The sequence below is a fragment of the Myotis davidii genome, unplaced genomic scaffold (assembly GCF_000327345.1).
Source record: "Myotis davidii unplaced genomic scaffold, ASM32734v1 scaffold339, whole genome shotgun sequence".
Lineage (NCBI taxonomy): Eukaryota > Metazoa > Chordata > Mammalia > Chiroptera > Vespertilionidae > Myotis > Myotis davidii.
In genome coordinates this window covers 2,041,563-2,055,946 of record NW_006290778.1, presented here as the reverse complement: position 1 = coordinate 2,055,946, position 14,384 = coordinate 2,041,563, and the positions used below count along the sequence as shown (strand labels likewise).

The 14,384-nt window shown below is 41.0% G+C and overlaps 1 protein-coding gene across 1 annotated transcript in view; it reads left to right on the top strand.

Moving 5' to 3' along the window:
• Positions 1 to 14,384, top strand: part of DNAH6 (dynein, axonemal, heavy chain 6) — a 219,792-nt gene that overhangs the window by 76,573 nt on the left and 128,835 nt on the right. The window contains 8 exon segments of the mRNA XM_015564106.1: positions 666 to 878; positions 1,554 to 1,646; positions 2,826 to 2,945; positions 5,030 to 5,210; positions 7,611 to 7,707; positions 10,690 to 10,930; positions 12,562 to 12,726; positions 12,811 to 12,921. Coding sequence (XP_015419592.1) covers positions 666 to 878; positions 1,554 to 1,646; positions 2,826 to 2,945; positions 5,030 to 5,210; positions 7,611 to 7,707; positions 10,690 to 10,930; positions 12,562 to 12,726; positions 12,811 to 12,921 — 1,221 coding nt within the window.

Below are 14,384 nucleotides of genomic sequence, written 5' to 3'. Positions count from 1 at the left end.
ACCTGTAGTTAGGAGCCTAAAGTGTATTTCTGTCCCTCCCCTGTGGGTAGAGCTTTCTCTTTTCCTGTTCCGTTTCTCCAATGTTTATAAATACCTACAAGGAGTTATCACCAATATCTTAGATGAGAGTTTTTGTTCCTCCCTTCTCTGACATGAAGGCTTTGGTACCAGAAGGAAGCTAGGAGAGTTTGGATGGTTAGTTACAATAGTGGCTGCTGTTTCCTTCTCCTGCCAGCACCATAAGGTAGGCTTTCTGAGGAGTCTCCCCAATCTTTTCTATGAACACCTCTATATGTGTAGCCGCCGGGTACTTCACCCTCTCATGCGACCCCACACTCAGTCTTTAACAATTTATTTTTAAAACTTAACTGAGTCTTCCAACTCACTTAAGTGGCATCGCAGGGCAAGTGTCCTAGATAATCAAACTCTCAGGTTCTGTTTCTTGCTGTGGAGTAAACTGTGGGGACGACAAGTTTGAGTTAGTTCCTTGACCTGCAGTTTAGTTTCTGATGGGTTCGATACAAGTCATTAATTTGAAGTTTGTTCAGATTTTCCTTTGTTGTAAGCGTGTAAGTGATGTTCTTTCCAGATCTCTACATTCTCGGATTAAAAGCTGTGCTTCTAAGATAAAAAGCATAGTGCCTTTGAGCGTGTTTGTTTTCCAGCTGCCAGTTATCATTGACTTGAGGAACCCAACTTTGAAGGCTAGACATTGGGCAGCTATTGAACACACAGTGGATGCCACCCTACTGGACCTTGAAACTCCATTAACCTTGGAGAAGCTCTCCGAGTTGCGTGTTTTTGACTTTGCCCAAGAAATCCAGGACATTTCAGGACAGGCTTCTGGAGAATCTTCCTTAGAAATCATTCTTAAAAAGGTAAATATGAAAAACATATCTTTCAGATCAGGTAAGGAAAGGTTTTTATATCACCAACTTTTGGGTTATCTAGATAGATTTTTCAACAGTGCAGCTTTCACCCTCTCATTATCAATTGTCCTTCTATTGTTTCCTTATATTTATCTTCATTATTATTGTTATCACAATTATAAACATCTTCCTTCTACTAAGCTTATAGCCCAACATAAACAAAGTTTGAAATTTGCATGCTTATATAAAAAAACCACTTACCAAAGAATATCTTTTATATCAAAACACATTATCTTTCAAACTACTAGAAAAGACTATGTGAAATACTTCAAAAGATGTTGAAAAAAGTTCTCTATTTAGTATACTTAACCTCTTTTCCCTAAAAATTCACACATACTTACCAATCAAATGTCTAAAGTGATTTTTTTCCTTTAATTAAAACACAAAGTGATAGGAAATACACATTAAAGTATCACAAGTTATTCATATGTATTAACATCGGTCATTAAAATTAAGCAAAGCAGGGTTATTTAGCTGAGAAAAGGATTTTTTAAGAATTTTAAAAGTTGTAAAGGAGGAGAATGGGATTATTATGTCCGTTTCACCTATTTCGTTTCACATGCATTTATTAAGTACCTAAACATAAATGAACTTAGATATCCTAAGACTTGAATTCTTTCTAAGGTGGAGGATTCATGGAAAACAACTGAATTTGTCGTTCTCCCTCACCGAGACACCAAAGATGTATTTATCCTAGGTGGCACAGACGACATACAGGTGGGTAACTGGGTTATTGAAAACTTGTGGTGAATGTTCTGGCCAGAACTAGTTCTAAACCTTTTATGGGAGATTATGATAGAGAAATGGAATATGAGTTATTAAATAAGAAAATTTGAATTAGGAAGGAAAAGTATGGGATTTGATAGACATAGATGAGAATGAAGGGCACTTCAAACCATTTAAATGAAGCAAAGAAACATGAATGAGTATTTCAGGTTTATAGCACACCAAGAAGCTAAATTCATTTGAATTTTCTGAGGGTAGGAGTACATGGCCATGCTCTATATTCTGTGTGTTTGGAATATTCTTAGTGACTTAAAATCCAAAGACACATTTGTTTAGCAAAGAGATCTGGGTCTTACAGCTCAATTTAAAAAACAAAACCCTGGTCTATTAGGTTGTACCCAGGCCAGAACTGGAGATGAAATGGCTTTGCCAGGTATCGGCTGGTAGAGCAAGTTCAGATGTTACTCTGGACAGTGGATGGGAGAGCAGACTCAAGATGAAAGTCGGTCAATATAAGGTCAAGTGATGCTAGGTGATGGGGCTTTTGCTCTCAAGAAGTTTATAATTTAAATAAAGCAACTGAAATTCTTTAAATTAACAGACTTTTTTTAAATGCATATGTTCTGTGAGAGTTGCTATAGTGTAAGGGGGAGAAGTGGGGTTGGAGGTAGAGGGAAAACTGTCTAATCATTCAGAGCTTGATGTGAATTAATCTAAATTTCCTCTTCCTAAAGATAATTGAGGGAAAGTGGTGTTTCATTGGTTAGAAAAGAGATAATTTTTCTGTCTTTTGCTAGTTTTGAGTACTTTGAGAAATAAAGGCCTGGATGACTAAATAGTGTTAAGAAGGTGCCAAATACTTTAGAGTGAGAGAGAGAGAGAGAAGAGAGTTGAACCAAACCAAAACAAATGCCAATAATAATTACAGAAACAGCAAAGATTTGGCAATCAGACAACCCTTTATGGCATTTGAGAGGTCATGATACTGGGTTGTAAGCCATAGCAAATAGGATATGGAGGGAAAGTGGATGGGGAGGTACCAGTATGTCCGGCTAAGCTATTCGTTCAAGAAGCAAGATTTTAAATAGACTCTTGGGGCTAAATACCTGTAATTCTCTTTGAGAGCACAAGCACATGATGTTGCATCATTTTCTTCTTCTTTCTTTATAGGTCCTTCTTGATGACAGCACCATCAATATCAACACCATTGCCTCGTCACGTTATGTTGGGCCACTGAAAACTCGAGTGGATGAATGGCAGAAACAAATTGCTTTATTTAATCAAACACTGGTGAGTAAGGATCAGTTCAGTTCAGGGACTCAGAGAACTGGAGGGTCACTGAACCTTAGAAATCATTTGTTCAATCACTTAAATAAGACATAATTTAGATGTAATATTTCATTGATGACATCTTATTATGTTCAGAATGTAAGGAAAATTCAAATCTGTTGGAGCCCTTCTTTCCAAGATTACCCCACCACCCTTGTATTAGTCATTATTGCTATGAAACAAAATACCACACACTCAGTGGCATAAAATAATATGCATTTATTACTGCCTAGTTTCTGTGGGTCAGTAGTTTCGGTGTGGCTTAACTGGGTCTCCTAGTTTGGACTTCACAAGAGTTCAGTGAAGCTGTGGTCCAGGCCTGGGTTCTCATCACCGGTTCAACTAAGAAAGAATTACACTTTCAAGCTCACTCGGGTTGCTGGCAGAAATGATTTCCTTGCAACTCTGGGATTAAGGGCTTCAGTGTCTTGCTAGCTGTGCTCTGGAGGCCATCCTCAGATCCTTCCTGTTGCCCTTGGGTTTTTTCTATGTGGACTTTCCCCAGCATGATGACTCGCTTCATCAATCTAGCAAGGTAGAGAAAGACTCCCGGCAAGATGAATACACACATAATTGTGCACATCCTGGTACCTTTGCCATGTTCTCCGTGGCTGTAGGCAAGCACCCAACACTCAAGGGCAGAGGATCACACAAGGTTGTGAACAGCAGATCTTGGGGGCCACCTTAACAGTCTGGCCACAACAGCCGCCTAGTTGTAGAAAAACACTGTTGCTTGAAGACTCCTTGGTACCTTTTCTTGCAGCACACACCTCCCTTTTATTTGATTCTACTTCAGATCATCCCACCGCAAAGCAGAAAACTCACCCACACTGATTGCACTTTGTTCCCATCCAATCCCTTTCTTAGACTTCAGCTTTTTAGCTTGATTTAATTGCGTTTAGGTTTCTATATATGTATTTTAAGATGAAGAATTATCTGTGAAATCATAAAGCCACTGGTAGGGGGGGAAAAAACCACAATTTTTTCCAGCTTTGTTTCAAAGAGATCTTTCTCAGGAGTTCATCCTCTTCAGTGAACACTTTATACTCTGACCTGTGTCTAGCCTTCTTGTACTGATGGTTGAGCCCTCTGAAGGGAGGAGCTATAGATCAGCATAAAGGATATGTTCCCATAGAGGATCCTTAAAAGAATCCAATGCTGACTATTGGGGCTCCTCCAGAGATTAGAAAGTGTGAGACCTGAGATAAACCAGGAAGTAGTTTTACCATTAGGGCTTACATGGAACCCCCAAATCTTGAGTAAGAAGTGAGAAACCTTTTCATGGATCTTGGGCAAGAGGCACAGAGAAGGGTGAGGTCTATAGACTTTAGTTCTGACACTGCATTTCTGATTTCTTTGATTAACAGTGATTGTCTCTATGAGGAAAGCAATGAGTCATGCTCTTCTTCCTCCCATTCTTCTGTATTTGCCATGTCCTGTCATTAGCAGGTTTTACTTTATTGATTGAAGAAAATGAATCATATATTTCTTTTTTTAAAAAAAAAAAAAAGGAGGGAGGAAAGAATATACACATAATTGAAAAACATTTTTTATAATCCTTTCTATACAGGATGAGGCAAAAGTAGGGTTACAGTTGTTCATGTGGAAAAATAATACAGTAATTAATAGAGAATAATACAAGAAGAAGCGATGTTTCACATGCTCATGACTGTAAACCTCCCTTCGTTGCAGCCTGTATTCGGAACCAGTCACTAACCTTACCACTTCCCAACCTTTCAGGTTTCTTTAAATAAGCATCTTGCCACTCCTCTCTACCCCCAAATGTCTCCTTTGGGGATTTTAACCCTTCTCTGGGTCCATGCTAGCGACCACACAGTAGACTCAATATAACTATTCAGTAGAAAATGGGTTGAAATTGGGGTGAGGCGAGTCTTGAACTCTGTAAGACGTTTCATTTCCGCAGACCCAGAAGAAGCCCCCAAAAGGAAAACGATACAGTGAGTCTCCACATAATTATTTTTAACGTAGCTGAATGTTGTTAATTGGGGGTTAAAATTTGACCATGTTCATATTTTCCTTCCTAGGAAGAGTGGCTGAACTGCCAGAGAAACTGGTTGTACCTGGAAAGTATTTTTAATGCTCCAGACATTCAGAGGCAATTGCCTGCAGAGTCCAAGATGTTCCTTCAGGTGGATAAGTCATGGAAAGAGATTATGAGGAAGGTGAACCGGTTGCCTAATGCTCTTCGAGCGGCCACTCAACCAGGTATAGAACAAAAATTTAAAGACGAACAAAAAGACTTTGCAACCATCTAAAACGTTTATCACCCATGAGAGTCTAATAACATGCAGTGCACTCAACCCTTAATTCTAGTAAGCACTGATGACCAGGAGTTGTTGTAATACACTGGGCGCTCTTGCGATGTGGATTGAACACTAGTATCTTGCTAGCTTTTGCTCCCTTTATAATTTGGGAACACTGCCGCAGTGTTAGTCATGCTTCCATTTCACCATTTTGACTACAAAACATAACAGTGAACCCCTCCCCCAATGCCCCATTCTGCTAAAGTCCTCACAAAGTTGTAACCATAAAAATCTCCATAACGTATTTTTTTAATCCTCACCCGAGGATATGTTCTCAGTGATTTCAGAGAGAAAGGAGGGAGATAGAGAGAGAGGGAGGGAGGAAAGGAAGCAGATGGGGTGGGGGGGAAGATCAGGGGAGAGAAAGAGAAACATCAATGGGAGAGAGAAACATCAACCAGTTGCCTTTGCACATGCCCTGACCAGGGATCGAACCCAAAACTTGGGTATGTTCCCTGACTGGCAATCAAAACTGCAACCCTTCAGTGTACAGGACGACACGCCAACCAGCTGAACTACACTGGCCAGGGCTCCATAACTTCCTTTTAATCAACTCATTAAAACCAGTTAAAAACATTACCAGCGGTTGTAACTCAAATCTCAACATTTGAAATGTGTTTTCATAAGTTCCGTTTTCTAGGGATGAGGCATCAAACTCTTTGCAGCATAACCGTGGTTATTGAACTTCATGATTTGTATCCAAGCCTCAGCAAGCTCGTTTATTCTGCAAATGGCAGCAGATAACCTATCCTGGTAAATACCCGCAACAGCTGCCCTGCCATTGGCAGCCTGCGGGGCTATGCTTTTGTCTAAAGACTCTTACCATAAAATAGAAGCTGACAGGAAGAAGCTGTGTGGCAGGAGAGAACTGAAAACTTTAAAACTTCGGGGCTTCTGGAGGCTGCTCACATTCCTTGGCCCCAGGTCCCCTTCTAGCCAGAAATCGCATCACTCCAGCTTCTGATCTTCTCATCACAGCTCCTTCTCTGCCTCTGACCCTCCTGCCTTCCCTCTTATAAGGACCCCTGTGATTACATTGGGTCCACAGGATGATCCACAATATGCTCCCATCCCACAATCCTTCATTTAAAGAGCTGCCAAGTTCCTTTTCCCACATCAACTAGCATACTCAGGCTCTGGGGATGGGACATGGACATCCCTGAAAGACTTCAGCTCTGCCTAACACATCCAATTAATTTGCATATTCATACCTTTTGCTGCAAAAATATTAATGTGTTTGATTAGAATGCTGCCCCAGTTCTTACTAGGCTTATGATACAACTTTTGAAATTTAAAAAAAAAATCTGATTCCAAAATACATCTAGTCCTAGGGATTTCAGATAAAGGAACCTGTATACATCATTTTAGGTGATGATAAAGCTATGAAGAAAAATTAAGCAAGGTAAAGGGGCTAGAGTAGCCGAAAACAGTCCATGTATTTATTTTTTATTTTTTGAAAACAGTCCATTTAAAGAATCATGCAGGTGGGTGTTTCAAGTAGCAAGGAGGAGGAGAAGGAGGAGGAGGAGGAGAAGAAAGAAGGCTTTTTTGATAAAGTGATTTCTGAGCAGAAACCTGTAAGAATGAGGGAATGAAATAAGTATCTGCATCTGAGGGAGCATCGTTAAAGGCAGAGAGAAGAACAGAGGCACTTGGTATGCACAAATATTAGAAAGGAAGCCACTGTGGGTTGGGATTGTGTGCACAAGGAGAAGGGCTTAGAAGGTAAGTCCAGAGAGATGAGCTTGGGTGGGAGCTTGAGGGTTGGATTGGGTCATTGATCACATCCTTTGGGACCATGGAAAAGACTGGGTTTGATTCTTGGGTGGGCAGTTAAGCCAAGCACTGTGATAGGCACCAAACCATCCAAGTTAAGTAAGACATGAATCTTGCTCCTTAAGTTGCTAGAGTTTAGTGATAAAGAAGTAGGATCCCATTGCCACAATTCAGTATCTAAATATGGCAGAGGAAACAGAAGACATGAGTAAGAAAGTTCAGAGAATGGCTGTTTTTGGAGGGTTAAGAAGACAACAGTTTGGCTTTGGTTCATGCACCCTCAGCCCCTCAAAAGGGAGGAGTGCCAGCTAAAAATGTTTCAAATTAAATTCTGTTCAATTATGAAATCTTGATTTCATTAATACTTTACATTCTTAGCCAACCCCACAAATTTTAATTTATTAGATTGTTTTTACCAAATAAAACCAAAGCTTTAAAATGTTATCATATTTTATTTCCCCTTAAAATTATATTCTCTATTTGTCTTAACACAATTTTACCAATAACTTTGTTTTTTGATGAACAGGACTCCTGGAGACATTTCAAAATAATAATGCATTACTTGACCAAATTCAGAAGTGTCTAGAGGCGTATTTAGAATCAAAAAGAGTTATCTTTCCCAGGTAAGTTTACAAGCAACCTATGATATTTTTTAGTAGTTAAAACTATCCATTAATTTGGAAGGATGTACTTAAAAACAAGCCACAACCTCAAAACATCAGAGAATCAGAGAGGGAAACGAGAAAAAGATGTGTGATAATGGCAGGCCAGCTAATATCTTGACCAGGGAGTGTAACTCTCAAGGGAGGTGCAAGTTTGGGAAAGGTTTAAGTGGGTAACAACCCAAGGTGCAGGAAGTATTCTTGATGGCAGCATTACTTCACTGTTGGGTGTATTACGTGTGTGCCCACAGGTCCATGTGTCCACAGATGTGGATGTGAAAAGTTAGAGACCTGTGGTGCCTGAACAGGTTTCTTTAAGTTAATTGGTGGCCTAATAATGTCACTGTAGAAGTTGTCTAAGGGATTATTTCACAAATTCCAAATGATTTTTTTTACTCATCTTTGCATTCTAAAAACATACCAAATGTGCCCTAACTGGTTTGGCTCAGTGGATAGAGCGTGGCCTGAGGACTGAAGGGTCCCAGGTTTGATTCCAGTCAAGGGCATGTACCTTGGTTGTGGGCACAAACCCCCTATGGGGTTTGCAGGAGGCAGCTGTTTGATGTTTCTCTCTCATCGATGTTTCTAATTCTCTATCCCTTTCCCTTCCTCTCTGTAAAAATAACAATAAAATATATATTTTTTAAATAAATAAATAAATAAATAAATAAATAACGAATGTTATGCTCAGTGCTGAAGAGACAAAGAAGAAAAGGCCATATCGCTGCCGTAATGGAGCTCATGGTTAACAGTTGGACAATCATGGCCATAGAGCAATGGTTCTCAACCTGTGGGTCGCGACCCCTTTGGCGGTCGAACGACCCTTTCACAGAGGTCGCCTAAGACCATCCTGCATATCAGATATTTACATTACGATTCATAACAGTAACAACATTACAGTTATGAAGTAGCAACGAAAATAATTTTATGGGTGGGTCACAACATGAGGAACTGTATTTAAAGGGCCAGAAGGTTGAGAACCACTGCCATAGACCATTATGATATAGTTATATAAGACCAGAGTATGACTACTTGATTGTAGCAAAAGCTCCCGACTGCAGCCAGTGGGGCACATTGTAACACAATGCAGAGAACATTAGCAACGTGGTTCATCTTTCATGGGTTTTCCCTGTTTGCTGTTGAGGAGTAGGAGTAAAGTTCTGTTCTAGACAACCCCTGAAGCAGCCGGGGGTAGGTGGTTATCTGGGTTTCTTGGTGGAGAGGGATTATTGCCGAGTACCAAGAAGGCTATGTGTGTGCAGAGGAAATTCAAGATCCAAAGATCTCGTTGAATTTTAACAGAAATAGTTGGGTTTTAAAGAATCTTACTAAATCTTACTGAAATCTTACACAAATCTTACTAAAACGTCGTTTAAGCAAAACGGAAACAGATGGAAGAGTTTGAGGTTCGGAATGTGCCTTTTGTCTATTTCACTCTTAAATCAGTAGTTCCCCACCTGGATCAAAGATATTTTTTATATTTAAAGAAACAGTTTATGATATGTAAATAAACCCAGGCACAAATTTACCGATGAAAATATCGAGACCCAAAAAAGCATCAGCTCTCTTTCTTCCTTTTGTTTAGAATTACATCAACGAGGTGTGTAACATTTGTTATGTCAGGAGGCTCTGTGAGGCATTGATTTCACTCTAAAAACCTTATGGAAGCTCTGCATGAGCCATGGACCGTATTAGGTCTTGGAGACGCAAGATGAATGCAATACTGTTCCTGCTCTCGCAGTCCAAGCTTTACAGCTATCTGTTTCTTCAGTTAAAAACAAGGCTCGGGGACAATTTAATTATGAATGTATGTGTTATGTTAAAGAAGCAGGACTAATAGAGTGCAACCAGAAGCACCTTTATTTGTAACTATTGACTGCCTCCGCATTCCCTGCCAGGGACTAGTTTCTTCCTGCCCCTCCAGACGAAATCTTGATAAAGCCTCATGAATTTACTGGTCATTCTCAGATAATAATATACAAAAAAAGACCTCTTGTCACCTTAACCCAATAAATGATCTGTAATAATCAAAACTCTCAACTGCTTTCAAAGTTAAAATGTCCTCCTTCATGTGCCACCCACGTTGGAGGGAAGGTGTTAGAATGAGGAGGATGTATGATGATCAACGTTCCCATTTTCTGATAATTTTCTGAGGTCTCCAGGGTGGAGCAGGGAAAGGAGGAGAAGCAAAGTGACAGGAGAAACCTGACATGGTGGCACCCATCTGGTCCCCTCTCTCACCACGTGGGGCCTGTCTTGGACTCGTGGGATTCCCTCCAATCCTTAGAAATCCCTCTCGGACAGCTTCCTTCACAGAAGCTAAAGTGTCTTCCTTGGCCAGGCTCTCCTCCCTCACCCTCGTCCCTGGGCATCCAGACATGCACCCTCTCTAGTTCTTTTCCTAAGGTTTCTTCATGCCTCCAAATGGTCCTGTTGAACAAGTTCTGAGACAATCCCATGCCTGGTCCACATGCATATATTCACAGACCCAAATAAAGTTCCTGTGACCACCCATCCATCCATCCATCCATCCATCCATCCATCCAACAAATGATGTACTGACTACCAGGTGTGTGTGAGGTACTAGTCTAGGTCCTAGGGGAAACAATATATCTTCACTGTAGAAGCTCAAAGACAAGTAGCAAAGGCATGTGAACAAATGAGTGTAACAGCAAGAGCCTGCATTTTTTACAATTTTTATGAAAACTATCTATCTTTTATTTACCGGGTACTAATTCTAGAAGTTTGAGGTGCATCTGCACTAACAGGCACCACAACTCTATTTAGAGACATGCGGCATCTCTAGAATCCCAAGACCAGTGGGCTTGGGGGTCCAGGACATCCGTGGATGAGGAAGAGATGTGGCTGAGGATTTACCTTGTGTGTCTACATAAGGCTTTGCTTCACCTTCAAGTTACATTTTAAGTATTTTCTTTCATCCAGATTTTACTTCTTGTCAAACGATGAGCTTCTGGAGATTTTGGCCCAAACACGAAATCCCCAGGCTGTGCAGCCGCACTTAAGGAAATGCTTCGACTCCATCTCAAGGGTTTGGTTTGCTATCCTGACTCCTGCTGACTTGGGCGTGGAAGTTGCTGAAGGGAAAATTCCCCCTGTGGAGGGAGAGCCAGAAAAAGTGTACACTAATGACATTTTAGCAATGCTGTCTCCAGAGGGAGAAAAGGTAAGGGGCTTTTTGTTGGTAATTCTTGTTTTTAAACATCTTTATTGTTGAAAGTATTACAAATGTCCTCCTTTTCCCCCTTTCCCCCCCCCCCCCCCATTGTGCTCCTCCACCCCTCACCTACCCACTCCCATCCCAGGCCTAACTCACAATTTTCTCTGTTCATGGGTTATGCATATATGCATATAAGTTCTTTGGTTAATCTCCCCCCACCCCCACCCTTTCCTCTGATATTCATCAGTCTGTTCCATGCTTCCATGTCTCTGGATCTATTTTGTTCATTGTTTTATTTTGTACATAGATGATGTGATACTTGCCTTTCTCAGGCTGGCCTATTTCTCTTAGTGTAATACTCTTCGGGTCCCAATAGGAAAACTTTGTTACACTTTCAGGGTTGAGGGTAGGGGGTTATTCATTGTCACTCTAAGCATCCATCAAGTGCTCCTGCTACTGGGACTCTGCTGGCTCAGCAGTTTCAGGGGTCACCAAGCTAAAACTCTTGCCCTCAGAGCTCTCTCGTGGAGACATAGTCAAACAGACTTTGCAGAGCAGCTCAATAAGTGCAGTAGCAGAGGCACGTGCTCTGTTCTTGGGAACAGAGTGGAGAAAGGGGAGCCATGTCTACAAGAGGCACAAGAGTAGACGGGTTAAGAGCACAAGTTTTACTGCCATGCCTGGATTCAAGATTAATGGGATATGGAAGACTTTCAAGTATTACTATATGTCAGCTACTTAGAGCAGTACCCAGTGGGGGCTCTGAAAGTGTTAGTTCTTATTGTTAGCAGTGGTGTCTCCAGGGCCTGCACAGGGCCGGACGTGTGGTAAACACGAGGCAAGTGAATGTAGTAGCAGACGGTGGAGAACCAAGTGACTTCTAACACACACACACACACACACACACACACACACACACACACACTTGCATATACAAGCAGGGACAGCTAAGGAAGGAAGAGGGAGTGGAACCATGGGAGGGGGAGCATTCCATGGAGAGGAACTGAGCAGGGAAATGCTGAGGATTTCAGTTCAGTTTGAGCACAGTAGTGTCTCTATGGGAGTGAAGGAGCCTGTAAACACTTCACTTGTCCTGAGTTGATCTTCTTGCAAAAGAATTTGCTCATCCCTAGTGCAGAAGGCAGAAGAAGAAAGAAGGGAGGAGGACTATGGCTAAGATCAGGAGAAACATGAAATTTAAAGGGAGGGTTTAATAAGGACAGAATAGGAGACCCAGACAAACAGTCACATCATTGGAAATTCAAGATATAAATATGAAAAGGATGGAAAATTGTCAATTGGAGCTGACAGCTGGGAGAACGTTGCCAATCTTAGTGACCTTAACAGATTGGAGGAGTGGTTGGGACCAACAATTAGATGGCAGCAAGCAGGAAAAGAAAGTGAAGGAATTTATGTAGTGCGTGTAGATAGACTCCTCTTGCAGGGAGTTGGTTCTCAAGGGGAGCAGTAAAATAAAGGAATAAGTGGAGAGGGCAAAGAGAGGGGCAGGGTGGGACAGCAATAGAAAGATCCAGTATTTGTGGTCAGGCTTTGGTGTTTCCATGGCTCAGCCCGGAAGACGGACAGCCTACAAGTCCCACGTGAGCCATACAATTGTTGCTCTGATTATCTTCTAGGTTAGACTGGGAAAAGGTCTCAAGGCCCGAGGCAACGTGGAGGAATGGCTGGGTAAAGTGGAAGAAGCCATGTTCACGTCTTTGCGCCGCCTGTGCAAAGCTGCCATCGCCGACTATCAGATGAAACCGAGGACAGAATGGGTGATAGCTGACCACGCTTCTCAAGTAAGTGACACTCCTTACGTTTCCAGCTCTGACTCCCTTTTCGGTGAGATGCCTCACGCACTCAAGGAAGATGTTTCCATGCAGGTGATCCTGACCATTTCTCAAATCACTTGGTGCCGCGATTTGACTGAGTGTTTGGAATCAGATGAAGATCGTCTAGAGGCCCTGGAAGCTTTTGAAAAAGTCAACTTTGAGGTGAGATTTTTTAACAGAGTGACACTGAACATGCTGTGCAAGATGGTCTCAGTGGCTTTTATTGGCACGGTTAGAACAAATTCCCTTTCTTTCACAGAATTAATGCTCTGATGTGATTTCCAAAGCTTTGGAGTTCTCCCTAAAACCATTTATGTTCCAGTTTTCTTAGGGCTACTGCCTTGGTGTTTGTGTATCATTTTATATGAATACTTAATAAAAATAGAAAAAAACAATTCAAGAGGGAAATGTCAGGATTATAATTTTTGCATCCTTTAAGGAGAGATTGTATTTACTGGATCCTAATATCTCTCATAGAAGCTTATTCAATCTAGGGAAACACCAGAATTTCTGCCATTTCTATTCTTAGGCTCAAGATGTGCTTTAGAACCCTCACACAATTATCAATAAAACAAATAAGGGAGTGAATCTAAATGCAATTCTACAAGAATTTTCAAGCTACAGTTGGGAACTTCCATTTCACAGCTCTGCCTAATCTTTCACTCCAAATTCAATTCTACTTCCAAGCAATGTTTCATTTTCAAATAATCACTCTTAAAACAGAAAAAGGAGAGAGGATCCTCAGCAGACTTGATGGTCCTCAATAGTATTTCAGGTCAAAGAGCCCGGAGAAGAGAGTGGACTCCCTAAGGAAAGTCCTGTTGACTTCTGTGTGGAGGGGAGTCCCTGCTTCTGGTTTATGGAAAACTCAGCCCAGCAGTTCAAGGCCTTCAGGACTGAAAAATGTCAGTTGCTCTTCTTTGGAAAAGGTTTAGCCATGTAGGTGACAATCAGGAGTTCAATCTATCAAAAATGCTTTTATTTATTAAATCTGTGGCCTACTTAAAATGCTCATATTTTCTGGTAAATCAGAGGAAACACTACTCCCAAAATGAGGCATACTACCTTAATCTCACTTAATTTATAGGGAAAACCCATCTTCTCTAGTGACATCACCACATCATGGTTAAGAGCACAGGCTTTTCTGAGGCAAATGTCTACTCGAATCTCATTTTTGCCACTCCTTAACTGTGTGACTGCCATCAAGTTACTCACCCTTTTTGACCTTGTTTCCTCTCATGGAAAATGGGGGTAAAGATAATATATACTTTATAGAAGTGTTGTAGGAATTAAATAAGTTAAACTATTGTCCTGTTTGGTCACAGAATTATCGGTTCTTATTTTTAATTTAATTTTATTATTTTTTAAATTTATTTATTGTCCAAAGTTTTACATATGTCTCCTTTTTCCCTCACTTGACCCCCGCCCCAAGCCATTCCCACCGTGGGCAAGCCGCTACTGCTTCAGTGTCTATGTCCATTGGCTATGCTAATATGCATGCATACAAGTCCTTTGGTTGATCTCTAAACAGCCCCCTCCTCCCACCTCCCCTGCCATTTGTCTCTGGGTCTTTTTTTGTTCATAAGTTTATGTTGATCATTATATACCACATATGAATGAGATCG